General features: G+C 44.6%; 1 protein-coding gene across 1 annotated transcript in view; it reads right to left on the bottom strand.

The window, feature by feature from the left end:
- Positions 1–13,549, bottom strand: part of dolpp1 (dolichyldiphosphatase 1) — a 46,190-nt gene that overhangs the window by 10,265 nt on the left and 22,376 nt on the right. Inside the window, exons 3-7 of the mRNA XM_060841621.1 lie at positions 13,270–13,354; positions 4,927–5,026; positions 2,239–2,337; positions 928–1,056; positions 183–272 (exon numbers count right to left, since the gene is read on the bottom strand). Coding sequence (XP_060697604.1) covers positions 183–272; positions 928–1,056; positions 2,239–2,337; positions 4,927–5,026; positions 13,270–13,354 — 503 coding nt within the window. The remainder of the gene's footprint in view (positions 1–182; positions 273–927; positions 1,057–2,238; positions 2,338–4,926; positions 5,027–13,269; positions 13,355–13,549) is intronic.

The raw sequence follows: 13,549 nt of genomic DNA, 5'->3' as shown, positions 1-13,549 counted from the left end.
TATCTGCCCTCCTTACCTGGTCTGGCCTACACCTGATTCCAGACCCACAGCAATGAGGTTTACTCTTAACTGCCCTTCAGGGAGTAAATGCTGGCCCAGTCAGTGATCTCCATGAACAAATAAAAATTAAATGCAAGTAAAGGGAGGGGCTTCTATTTCAGAACTAAAATTACACAACTTACCGCGCTTCTGACCTTGTAACCGTGTACTCAAACCACAGGATGTTTGGAATCAGACTTGTGTCCCTTATCAGGAAGAATTCCGAGACTGGCCTGAATCAATGAAAAACGTGCAGTTAAAGACTTGTTTAAATCACCACTTGGAGATGCCGGTGTTAGACTGGGATGTACAAAAGTTTTTTTAAAAAATCACACAACACCAGGTTATAGTCCAACTGGTTTAATTGGAAGCACCAGTTTTCAGAGGGCTGCTCCGAAACCACCTGAAGGAGCAGTGCTCCGAGAACTGGTGCTTCCAAATAAACCTGTTGGACTATAACGTGGTGTTGCGTGATTTTTAACTTAAATCACCACGGTTAACATTAGTGCAAAGTGCAGCAGAACTGAAGCAGACAGTCCCAATGAAAACTTGTACCCAAAACATTAACACAGCTTTTGCTTTCAGGCGCTAAAACTGCCAAGATTTTTGAAACAAAATCAAGGTATTTTTCATGGGATCAGTGGTTTCACAATCGAAGGGGTGGAATGTTTGAGGTCAGTAGCATTGAGAAACAGTTTGAACCCAGTCCCTATAAAATTCCCAAAGGAAGAGCTAAACAAACACATGCTAGTGTTTGAAAATGTTTTTAAATGTTTACATTTCCCAATGTAATCATGATTTCAGAACTGCAACTCTATGATGAAGTACAAATGGTTTAAATGAGAAGTGTTTCTTTCCCCACTGCGATGTGGTGTGTAGGAGACTCACCATGAAGCTATCCTGGGGAACAGCGGTGTTAGTACCTCTTGTGTGAAGATAAACCAGATTGCTCCCATGATGGCACCTGCTATAACTCCATATATCACCTGGCTCCAGGAATGATACATCAAATAGACTCTACAAAAATAAAAACACATCTTTAACAATCATAAATAGAAACATAGAAGATAGGAGCTGGGGTAGGCCATTCAGCCCTTCGAACCTGCTCTGCTATTCAATACGATTATGGCTGATCTCCCAACTCACTGCCCTATTCCCACTTTTTCCCACATCCTTTGAACCCTTCAGCTCTAATATCTCTATTTATTGTAAATATTCAACGTTTTAGCCTCAACCATTTTCTATGGCAGAGAATCCACAGGCTCCCCACTCTCCTCATCTCAGTCCGAAATGGCCTGCCTTGTATCCTTCTTTTGGATTCCTTGGTCATTGGGAATTTCCTTCCTGTGTTTACCCTGTCCCATCCTGTTATTCTTTTATAGGTTTACACAACACAAAAGGCGGCCATTCAGCCCATTATACCTGCACTGTCTCTTTCAAACAGCTACACAATTAGTTCCATTGCTTTGCTCTTTCCCCATACCTCTTCAAACCTTACCACATCAACTATTTCTCCAAGTCCTTTGCAAGTTCCTAATGAATTTACTTACACCAGCCTTTCGCCGAGCTTTCCAGACCGCGAGGACATGGTTTACAAAAATCTCTCATCGCTGCACCCCCACCCCCAACCCCACCCCCCACCCCCAACCCCAATGTTCTGCCATCAAGGACTGTCACATGTGGCAATAACAAAAATTGATCTTGAAGATTTCAACAATTCCACAGGCATGAACAACCCTCTAGGGCCTTGGTCTAGGGAGTACCTATCATAAACAAAAGTCTCCTGATATTGATGCTACCAAATGCATGGATTGCAAGCCACAAGTTACTGATAATTGCATATTTTAGAATGCATTGTGGGGGTCTGTCACCCTCCAGACTGCACACTCTGCTACTTAAGCCAAAAGAAATCTTAAGACTAAGGACAGCGAGAACGTTGGGAACTCCTGACTGAGAGGCTGACTCTCCACAACTCCTAGCCTGCTCCCTCGGTTAGCAATTAAACTCTGAACGACACAGGGCTGAGCTTGCTTCACAATAGACTTTATGGTCTACAGGAGATGCCAATACATCATAGCCACAGAATCCTACATTGACCACCATGCGGTTTAAAATCTTTCCCCATAGAAAATAGTGCAATATCCATCTCACTATGAGCAGCCCCACAAAGAACCTGAGGGAGAAGCAGCATTGACCTACCTACTATAGGAGACAAGGAAGGCCACAGCCAGCAGACATATGGATAAAATGTGCCTCCACAACAGATCTAAACATCTAGCGTTGTTCGTTTGGTGCATTCTGAGAAAAGGAACAAACATATTTATTTTAAATAAATGCTGAAATTCTTCAGCCCCAAGATCTAAAACAACATGTATTACAGTGGTTTTAACATTGTTAGAAAGCATTCCAAACCACTCCACGCGAGTGCTATTGAAGAACATCTGACTCCAAGTCACGTAAGCATGTGTTAGGACTGGTAGCCATAGGCTCAATTTAAAAAAGGAGGAGGAATTGAATGGAGGAGAGTGAGATCGAGGTTTTAAGGTGTGCATTCCGAGGCTGAGGCAGCTGAAAGTAGTAAAGCCATTAAAATCAGGGATGCTCTAAAGGTCAGCATTGGAGGAACACAAATTTTGGAGGGTTGTAGAGCTGTGGTCAGTTACAGAGATAAGTAAAGATGAGGTCATAGAAAGGTTTAAAAACAAGGGCAATTTTCGGAAGATCAGGTAGGTCAGTAGGCACAGGTACTGTCCAATCAACCTGCATGTTTTTGACACATCAGATGAGACTTGGCCCTGACTTCATGGCTACCAGGAACTCTCCACACAGAGGGCAGAGTAAGGTATGTCACCAAACTAACTGCTTACCCCAATCATAACCTTCTAAACCTATTGGTAGAGTACCATATCTAGTGGATGTCACTCACTGTCAACAGGCTTGCTCCCACTCCCACCATCGCCTCATTCCTAGCTGAGGGATGTTAACATGAGGTCAGTTACTCAGCAAAGACCACAAACCCAAGTTAAGGACCTCTGTGAATCACTCATCGTTGCCATTACCAGTATTTACCTGCTAGGCAATGAGCTCCTATTAGGCACTTAGTAAATACTGCAATGACTAATCATTCAGTATTACATTTTAAAAACCTACATATGCATGAGCTTCCTGTCATATTTTCCTATTATAAATTGCTAGACCAACACTTATAATGGAAACTGCTCATGTAAACTCATCGTGCAGTAACTTCACTCTCGCCATTAATAATGCAGGAACACTCCAGCTTGCACTGCAAAGTAATAGGCCTGAACTCGAAGCAACATCAAGCGACAGCAGGTTTTGTCAGAGCATTCTGCTAAAAACCAAGGACAGAATGCATAAATTTAAAATGGGACCTGAATTATGCTTGCACACAGGGATCCAAACATCTTGCACATTCTGATTGGAGAAGTACACTTAAGAGTTCCGTTGCTGTATATAAAAGCACAGGGTATCACTGTTCATAAATATCAGTGCAGAGGAGGGAGGAACTTCAGCCCATTTAGCTCTCCTTGCCTTAGAAATTTATGCATTCCCTCAGAGTCATACACCATGGAAACAGACCCTTTGGTCCAAGTCACCCATACCAACCATAATCCCAAACTAACTTAGTTGAATTTGCCTGTATTTGGCCCACATTCCCCTAAACCATTCCTAGCGTGTACTTGCCCAAATGTCTTTTAAGTATTGTAACTGTACCTGCCTCTATCCTCTTAATAAAATCCCCTGAAAGTAAAACACATCACAGGACTCAATACATTCTCAACACCAAGACCAAATAATAGCTGGGATTGGAATGTGTAATACTGGCTGCATCCAAAACACAATGTGAAGACCCATTATTCTCCTCTCGCCATCCAATAGTCTCAAGAGTTGTCAGTTTTTGGCTTCACCCCCCAACACAGAGCTTATTCCAAAGCACAAATTACTCCCTTGCATCCAGGGGTTATTATGTCCTGCTGCAATGATTTAAGTTAAAACAAAGCAGAGGATTATATTTTTGTTGAATATTACAGAACAGTAGGCCATTTTGGCCCACTGTGCCCCACTAGCACTTTCAAAGAGCTATCTAATTAGTTTGACTTCTCTGTTCTTCCACCATGACCTTTTACATTTACACTTTTACTTTCTAAAGTACCTATCCAATTTCCTTGGAAAGGCTGCTATCGAGTCTACGTCCGCCTTCCCTTCAGGCAGTACATTCCATGTCGCTTTAACTTACTTTGTGAAAAATAATTCTCACCTCCCGTCTGGCTCCATTGGCACTCGGACAGTTCGGGTGCCTGGTTACCAACCCTCCCATCAGTGAAAGTTTCTCCCTATTTAATCAATCCCCTATTCTGAATCACTTGATACAAAGGATCTTTGTATTAATACTTACTGTTTCTGAGGTTGTGGGTATTATTGGCAAGACCAACACATGTTGCTCTGAAATGGAATGGCTTGTTCAACCACTTCAGAGGCAGTTAAGGGTCAAATACACTGCTGGGAGCCTGGAGTCACATGCAGGCCAATTGGTTAAGGACAACAGATTTCTCTTCCTAAAGATCAGTAATGGACTGGATGGGTTTTATTTTTACAACAATCAGTGGTAGATTCATGGTCACCAGTAGCCTTCACTGGACACTCTTCCAAATCTAGATTTTATTAGCTGTATTTAAATTCCACCAGCTCACGTAGTAGGCTGTGTACCCATGTCCCCAAAGCCTTGGCTTCTGGATTATTAGTCCCAGTACAAGCAGATCATCATCTCCCCTATTTATAACTTACATGAATGAAGAGTTCAAGTATTTCTAGCCTTCAAACAGAGCGTAATAGTGAACCACAAACAGACCCAGGAGTCATACATACCTTAAATAAAGGAAAAGGAGGGAGTAGATGGAAAAGAACCAAATGAACTGGGAATGGCTGGAGGGCATCCCGTACTCTGTAAACAAGTTACTGTGGCCACCTGCAAGAGAGAGCAACATTCACAAATTTTGAAAGAACAGAATTGCCCACATGAGCTGAAAGTTCCTCGTGGGTTAGACAGGTTCATCCATAAGAAACACAAGCAAATCACTCAATATCTGCAACTCGATATCATCGTGGCTGATCTTCTGCTTCGACTTCTCATTCCCATCCACTCCCTGAGAAATCAATCATTTGTCTTCAGGACAATGTGGGAAGAACCCACCATTCCAGTGATTGGTGGGAACGAGGTACTTAAGGGATCTAACTTGAAAATGCTCAGGAGGTTTGGCAGCAGAGAGGGAAACCCAAGATAACATTTCAGGCCCCAATATTTCAATTCTGTATGAAACATTAACCAAGTTTCTCTCTCCACAAATCCTGGGGGACTCTGTCAGTACTTCAGCAGTTTTGGTTTTATTTACGGTTTCACAGTACTTTGCTTTTCTGTGGAGGAGTGATGGAAGTATATTCATATTTGCCATCTTTCAGGGATTAATCATCATCTTTTGATGAAAAGGCCAAGTCAATCTGCAATCTCTTCATTCTGATTTTACAGAATCCTCTTCTACACCAGATTCCAGACAATAACGGAAAAAAATACATCACTGCTGCCAACTGCCTGAGAACACACAGGGCATTCATAGAGCTATCCTTCTCTACTAAATATGAACACAGTGTTTAGTGACTTTAATTGGAAATTACGCCATCATGAAATCCCAACCACAGCTATCCTGACCACAAGGAGCAGACTGCTGACAGTACTGTCTATTTACAATGAGTCAGGAATGCTGTCAGACTGAAGGCAGTCGGCTCCAGCTGCATGCATTATTCCAAGAGGTGACAGACACTCTAAAGTCCGAAGTGTACTACAGGATTAATCAGAGAAGTCTTTACTGCAGCCAACTCCCTGTGCTTGAAGTTTACCAAACTGATTCCCAGGATGGCAGAACTGACATTTAAGGAGATATTGAGTCAGTTAGGATCCTATTCACTGGAGTTTAGAAGAATGAGAGGGGATCTCATAGAAACCAATAAAATTCCAGCAGGACTAGACAGATTAGAAGCAGGGAGGATTTTCCCAATGGTGGGGGAATCCACAAGATGTCATAGTTTAAGGATAAGGGGTAAACCTTTCAGAACTGGGATATGGAGAAAGGTCTACATCCGGAGAGTGGTGAGCCTGTGCAGTTCATTACCACAGGATGTGGTCGAGGCCAAAACATTGTGCATTTTCAAGGAAGGGCACGATTAAGGTATTGAAGTCGATGATCAGCCACGAACATATTAAATGGTGAAACGGGTGTGTGTGCGCGCGTGGGGTGTGTGTATGTACTATTTTCCATTTTCTATGTACTGTAGTAACAGAAACAGCCCATTTGTCAATAGTGCTGAACTTCCATTGGGTTTCTGTTCAGAAAACAGCTTGGCTTTTGTTTTAGGTTCTTTAGCCATTTATTTTTCAGTTCTTGTCTCTCCCACAATAGCTGGGAGTAATAGCAAACCCAGAGAAATCCAGCAGCTCATCATCACATTGCTACTACTACCACTATTGCCAGCATGGTAACAGTACAGCTTCTGAAGGGGCGTGCCAGCCACCTTTCACCAGGAGTTTACCAGCACCAAGAAATCTTTACTGCAAGCTGAAATGACATTAGGTAATATCTCAGTAGAGGATTAAATCCTGTTTCATTATCTTGTTAATTTATTTTTACTTGACCAACAAATACAGATTGCAAAAATTCACAGAATAACTAAAGCAGATGGTTGATAACAGAACAGTCACATCAAACTTTATCAGGGAAATGAGTCTCAGATTAATCCTATTCCAACACCATCTGCACCTCTGGAGGTTCTCTGATCCAATAAAACATAATTAAAAACGTGAAAACTGGAAGTACCATGAATCCTGATCTGCAATTTAAATCGGGAGTCATAGAGATGTACAGCACACAAACAGACCCTTCGGCCCAACCTGTCCATGCCGACCAGATATCCCAACCCAATCTAGTCCCACCTGCCAGCACCCGGTTCATATCCCTCCAAACCCTTCCTGTTCATATAACCATCCAAATGCCTCTTAAATGTTGCAATTGTACCAGCCTCCTCCACTTCCTCTGGCAGCTCATTCCATACACGTACCACCCTCTGTGTGAAAAAGTTGCCCCTTAGGTCTCTTCTTTATCTTTCCCCTCTCACCTTAAACTTATGCCCTCTAGTTTTGGACTCCCCGACCCCAGGGAAAAGACTTTGTCTATTTATCCTATCCATACCCATCATAAATTTTGTAAACCTCGATAAGGTCACCCCTCAGCCTTTGACGCTCCAGGGAAAACAGCCCCAGCCTGTTCAGCCTCTCCCTGTAGCTCAAATCCTCCAACCCTGGCAACATCCTTGTAAATCTTTTCTGAACCCTTTCAAGTTTCACAACATCCTTCTGATAGGAAGATCAGAATTGCACGCAGTACTCCAACAGTGGCCTAACCAATGTCCTGTACAGCCGCAACATGACCTCCCAACGCCTGTACTCAATACTCTGACCAATAAAGGAAAGTATACCAAATGCTGCCTTCACTATCCTATTTACCTGTGACTCCATTTTCAAGGAGCTATGAACCTGCACTCCAAGGTCTCTTTGTTCAGCAACACTCCCTAGGACCTTACCATTAAGTGTATAAGTCCTGCTAAGATTTGCTTTCCCAAAATGCAGCACCTCGTATTTATCTAAATTAAACTCCATCGGCCACTTCTCAGCCCATTGGCCCATCTGATCAAGATCCTGTTGTACTCAGAGGTAACCTTCTTCGCTGCCCACTACACCTCCAATTTTGGTGTCATCTGCAAACTTACTAAGTTTCCAGATGAAAGGGGTAGCCATGGGCACACATATGGGCCCCAGCTATGCCTGTCTCTTTATCAGCTACATAGAACAGTCCATCTTCCGTAGTTACACCGGCACCACTCCCCACCTCTTCCTGCTACACTAATGACTGCATCGGCACCACCTCGTGCTCCCGCGAGGAGGTTGAGCAGTTCATCAACTTCACCAACACATTCCACCCCGACTTTAAATTCACCTGGACGTTCTCTGGCATCTCCCTCCTCTTCCTGGACCTCTCCATCTCCATCAGTGACGACCAACTCGACACTGACACCGACTCCCACAGCTACCTGGATTACACCTCTTCCCATCCTAACTCCTGCAAAAATGCTATCCCATATTCCCAATTTCTCCGCTTCCACCGTATCTGCTCCCAGGAGGACCAGTTCCACCACAGAACACATCAGATGGCCTCCTTCTTTAGAGACCGTAATTTCCCTTCCCGCATGGTTAAAGATGCCCTCCAACGCATCTCATCCACATCCCGCACCTCCGCCCTCAAACCCCACCCCTCCAACTGCAACAAGAATATAACCCCCCTGGACCTCCCCTTCCACCCTACCAACCTCCGTATACATCGCAACATCCTCCACCATTTCCACCACCTCCATACGGACCCCACCACCAGGGATATATTTCCCATCCCACTCCTTTCCGCAAAGACAGTTCCCTCCGTGACTACCTGGTCAGGTCCACCCTCCCATCCCGGCACCTTCCCCTGCCACCGCAGGAATTGCAAAACCTGCGCCTACACCTCCTCCCTCACCTCCATCCAAGGCCCTAAAGGGCTTATGCCTGAAATGTCAATTCTCCTGTTCCTTTGAAGCTGCCTGACCTGCTGTGCTTTTCCAGCAACACATTTTTAAGCAGCTACCTTCCAATCTTCCTTTTCACCTATCCACTCCACCCTCCTCTCTGACATATCACCATCATCCCCACCTCCAACCACCTATTGCACTCTCAGCTACCTTCTCCCCAGCCCCACTCCCCTCCCATTTATCTCTCCTCTCTGCCTTCATGCCTGATGAAGGGCTTTTGCCCAAAACATCGATTTTCCTGCTCCTCGGATGCTGCCTGACCTGCTGTGCTTTTCCAGCACCACTCTAATCTAGATTCTGATCTCCAGCATCTGCAGTCCTCACTTTCGCCTTGCAAGCTTACTAAGTATACCTCTTATGCTCACATCCAAATCATATATATAAATGATGAAAAGTCTTAGACCCAGCACCGATCCTTGTGGCACTCCACTGGTCACAAGCCTCCAGCCTGAAAAACAACCCTCCACCACCACCCTCTGTCTTCTACCTTTGAGCCAGTTCTGTATCCAAATGGCTAGTTCTCCCTGTATTCTGTGAGATCTAACCTTGCTAACCAGTCTCCCACTGGGAACCTTGTCAAACACCTTACTGAAGTCCATATAGATCACGCCTGCCACTCTACCCTCATCAATCCTCTTTGTTCAATCCGCTTCTTCAAAAAACTCAACCAAGTTTGTGAGACATGATTTCCCACACACAAAGCCATGCTGATTATCCCTAATCAGTCCTTGCCTTTCCAAATACATGCATATCCTGTCCCTCAGAATTCCCTCCAACAACTTGACCACCACTTTAGTCCGGCACCCTGGTCTATAAGTTCCCTGGCTTGTCCTTCCCACCTTTCTTAAAACAGTGGCACCACATTAGCCAACTTCCAGTCTTTCAGCACCTCACCTGTCACTATTGACGATACAAATATCTCAGCAAGAGGCCCAGCAATCACTTCCCTAACTTCGCACAGAGTTCTAGGGTACACCTGATCAGGTCCTGGGGATTTATCCACCTTTATGTGTTTCAAGACATCCAGCACTTCCTCTTCTATAATATGGACATTTTTCAAGATGTCACCATCTATTTCCCCATATTCTATATCTTCCAGGTCCTTTTCCACAGTAAACACTGGTGCAAAATACTCTTTTAGTATCTCCCGAATCTCCTGCGGCTCCACACAAAGGCCACCTTGCTGATCTTTGAAGGGCCCTATTCTCTCCCTCAGTACCCTTTTGTCCTGAATGTATATAAAATCCCTTTGGATTCTCCTTAATTCTATTTGCCAAAGCTATCTCATGTCCGCATTTTGCCCTCCTGATTTCCCTCTTAAGTATACTCCTACTGCCCTTATACTCTTCTGAGGATTCATTCAATCTATCCTGTCTATACCTGACATATGCTTCCTTCTTTTTCTTAACCAAACCCTCAATTTCTCTAGTCATCCAGCATTCCCTACACTTACCACCTACCTATATTGCCTAACTGGAATATACTGTCTCTGGACCCTCATTATCTCATTTCTGAAGTCTTCCCATTTTCTAGCCGTCCCTTTACCTGTGAACATCTGCCCCCAATCAACTTTTGAAAGTTCTTGTCTAATACCGCCAAAGTTGGCCTTTCTCCAATTTAGAACTTCCAACTTTTAGATCTGGTCTATCATTTTCCATCACTATTTTAAAACGAATACAATTATGGTCGCTGTCCCCAAAGTGCTCCCCCACTGACACTTCAGTCACCTGCCCTGCCTTATTTCCCAAGAGTAGATTAAGTTTTGCACCTTCTCGAGCAGGTACATCCACATACTGAAATCAGAAAATTTTCCTGTACATGCTTAACAAATTCCTCTACATCTAAACCCTGATCACTATGTCAGTCCCAGTCAATGGTTGGAAAGTTAAAATTCCCTACCATAACCACCCAATTATTCTTACAGATAACAGATATCTCCTTACAAATTTGTTTCACAATTTCCTTCCAACTATTAGGGAGTCTATAACACAATCCCAATAAGGTGATCATCCCTTTCTTATTTCTCAGTTCCACACAAATAATTTCCCTGGATGTATTTCTGGGAATATCCTCCCTCAGCACAGCTGTAATGCTATCTCTTATCAAAAACACCACTCCTGTCCTCTCTTGCCTCTCCTTCTGTCCTTCCTGTAGCATTTGAATCCTGAAACATTAAGCTGCTAGTCCTGTTCATCCCAGAGTCATGTTTCTGTAACTGCTATGATATCCCAGTCCCACGTTCCTAACCATGCCCGGAGTTCATCTGCCTTCCATGTTAGGGAAGAACAATGCACTGTTCTTGCATTGAAATAAATGCAGTTTAATTTATCAGTCCTACGTTGTTGTCTGCTTTGTTCATGCCTGCCCTGATTGTTTGACTCACTGCTTTTCTCAACTGTACCAGTCTCAGAGTGAGGAAAGAGATCAATGCGCCCGCCACCACCCACCCACCCCCCCCCAACCACCCACCCACCCCCCCCACCCCAACCACCCACCCACCCCCCCCACCCCACCCCACCCCAACCACCCACCCACCCCCCCCACCCCACCCCCCCCCACCCCCCCCCCCCCCCCCACCCCACCCACCCCACCCAACCACCCACCCCCCCCACCCCACCCCAACCCCACCCCCCCCCCCACCCCACCCCCCCCCACCCCACCCCAACCACCCACCCCCCCCACCCCACCCCAACCCCCCACCCCCCCCACCCCACCCCACCCCAACCACCCACCCCCCCCCACCCCACCCCAACCACCCACCCCCCCCACCCCACCCCAACCACCCACCCCCCCCACCCCAACCACCCACCAACCACCCACCCCCCCACCCCCCCATACTAGTTTAAATTCTCCTGAGCAGCTCTAGCAAATGTCCCTGCCAATATATTAGTGCCCTTCCAATCCAGGTGCAATCTGTCCTTCTTGTACAGGTCACTTCTACACCAAAACAGTTTCCAATGATCCAATAATGTGAATTCTTCTCCCATACACCAGCTCCTCAGTCATGCATTCATCTGCTCTATCCTCCTATATCTGCCCTCACTAACGTGTAACACCAGGAATAATCCAAAAATTACTACTCTCGAGGACCTCCCTTTTAAATTCCTGCCTAACTCTCTGTGATCTCCCTTCAGAATCTCAACCTTTTCCCTTCCAATGTCGTCGGTTCCAATGTGTACAATGACCTCTTGCTGCCCCCCCCCCCCCTCCCCATTGAGAACATTTGGCACACTCTGAGACATCCTTGACCCTGGCACCAAGGAGGCAACACACCATTCTGATTTTGCGCTGCTGGCCACAGAAACGTCTGTCTGTACCTAGGACTAGACAATCCCCTAACACAATCGATCGCTTGGAACCTGACGTATCTTTCATTGCATTAGAGCCAGTCTCGATACCAGAAACTTGGCTGTTCGTGCTACATTCCCCTGAGAAACCATAACCCCCTACATTTTCCAAAACAGCACACCTGCTTGAAATGGGGATAGCCACAGAAGACTCCTGCACTAGCAGCCTACCTCTCTTACCTTTCCTGGAGTTAACCCATCTATGTAACTGTATCTGAAACATTTTTCTTTTCCTATAACTGCTTTCCATCACACCTCCTTGCTCTTGTAAATTCCTCACTGCCTCTGTCACTCCAACCAATCCATTTGATCTGATAGGATTTGCAAATAATAGCATTTATTGCAGATATAATCCTCAGTAACACGTAAACTCTCCCTAAACTCCCACATGCGACAAGAGTACATCACTCAACTAAGGGAGTTGCTTCTTCCAATCTGCAGACCCAGAAAATAGCACCATCTTATTCCTCTACAAAACACTGCTCCAGGCTAATTTAATACTTACAGCTTATATTTTTTAGTTTAATCAAGACATATCTCAATGAAACATATAATCAAGAAAGAACCTACTTTACTTACTACTGCAGACTTACAGCAAGGTCACACTTCAAACTGGTCTCTTATCTGTTTCTGTGCTGAGACCTCTCCCAAACAGGTTCCTCCAAGATCAGTTGTGAATTGCATTGTATGTTAATTTTCCCAGACACACTCCAATGTTCAGTGACAACATGAATTCAACAGCAAAAGGCAGTAACTGTGCAGGTTCACTGCTGGTCAGTTGGCAGTGTGGGTTTCTCTCGCTCTCTTTCACGCTCTCCTGCACAGACCATGTGCTGTCTTTATCTGTTCCTGTCTCTTTTAAAAGTGCCGTTATTTTGACTTATTTTTCTCCCAAATTCCAAAACAATGCAATAGCATACAAAACAGTAATTGCTGCTCCTGGAATTCAAAGAAATCACCTCTAACACTTAAAATACCTCAAAAAAAAAGCAGCCTATTACAGATAGAAATTTTTCCCGTCCTCCATCTTGGATTACCCAGAATCCGTGTATACGTAAGGAACATTTAAATATGCAAGATGGTGCAGCCTGTACACCAGAAAATACAGTAATTTGGTTCTCAAGGAGTTGTTAGTAAGACATGCTCACTCCTTATTAAGGAAAGAATGGAAACACTTAGTGCAGCAAGTTACTCTCACCTTGGCAAGGTCTAGGTTCTTTGATAACATTCTTAATTACCCAGTTGAAGCTTTCATTTAGTACCAAACCACACAGAAATGAAATCTGAAACAAATCACAAAGAGTGCAAACTGTGAACTAGGGAAGTCTTCGTTCACCAAATCAGACTGATTCACTCGGAGGAGAAAGCGAGGTCTGCAGATGTTGGAGATCAGAGCTGAAAACGTGTTGCTGGGAAAGCACAGCAGGTCAGGCAGCGTCCACGGAGCAGGAGAAATCGATGTTTCGGGCATGAGCCCT

This window comes from Hemiscyllium ocellatum, chromosome 21 (genome assembly GCF_020745735.1).
Source record: "Hemiscyllium ocellatum isolate sHemOce1 chromosome 21, sHemOce1.pat.X.cur, whole genome shotgun sequence".
NCBI classification, from domain to species: Eukaryota; Metazoa; Chordata; class Chondrichthyes; order Orectolobiformes; family Hemiscylliidae; genus Hemiscyllium; species Hemiscyllium ocellatum.
This window is presented reverse-complemented; position numbering and strand designations above follow the sequence as displayed.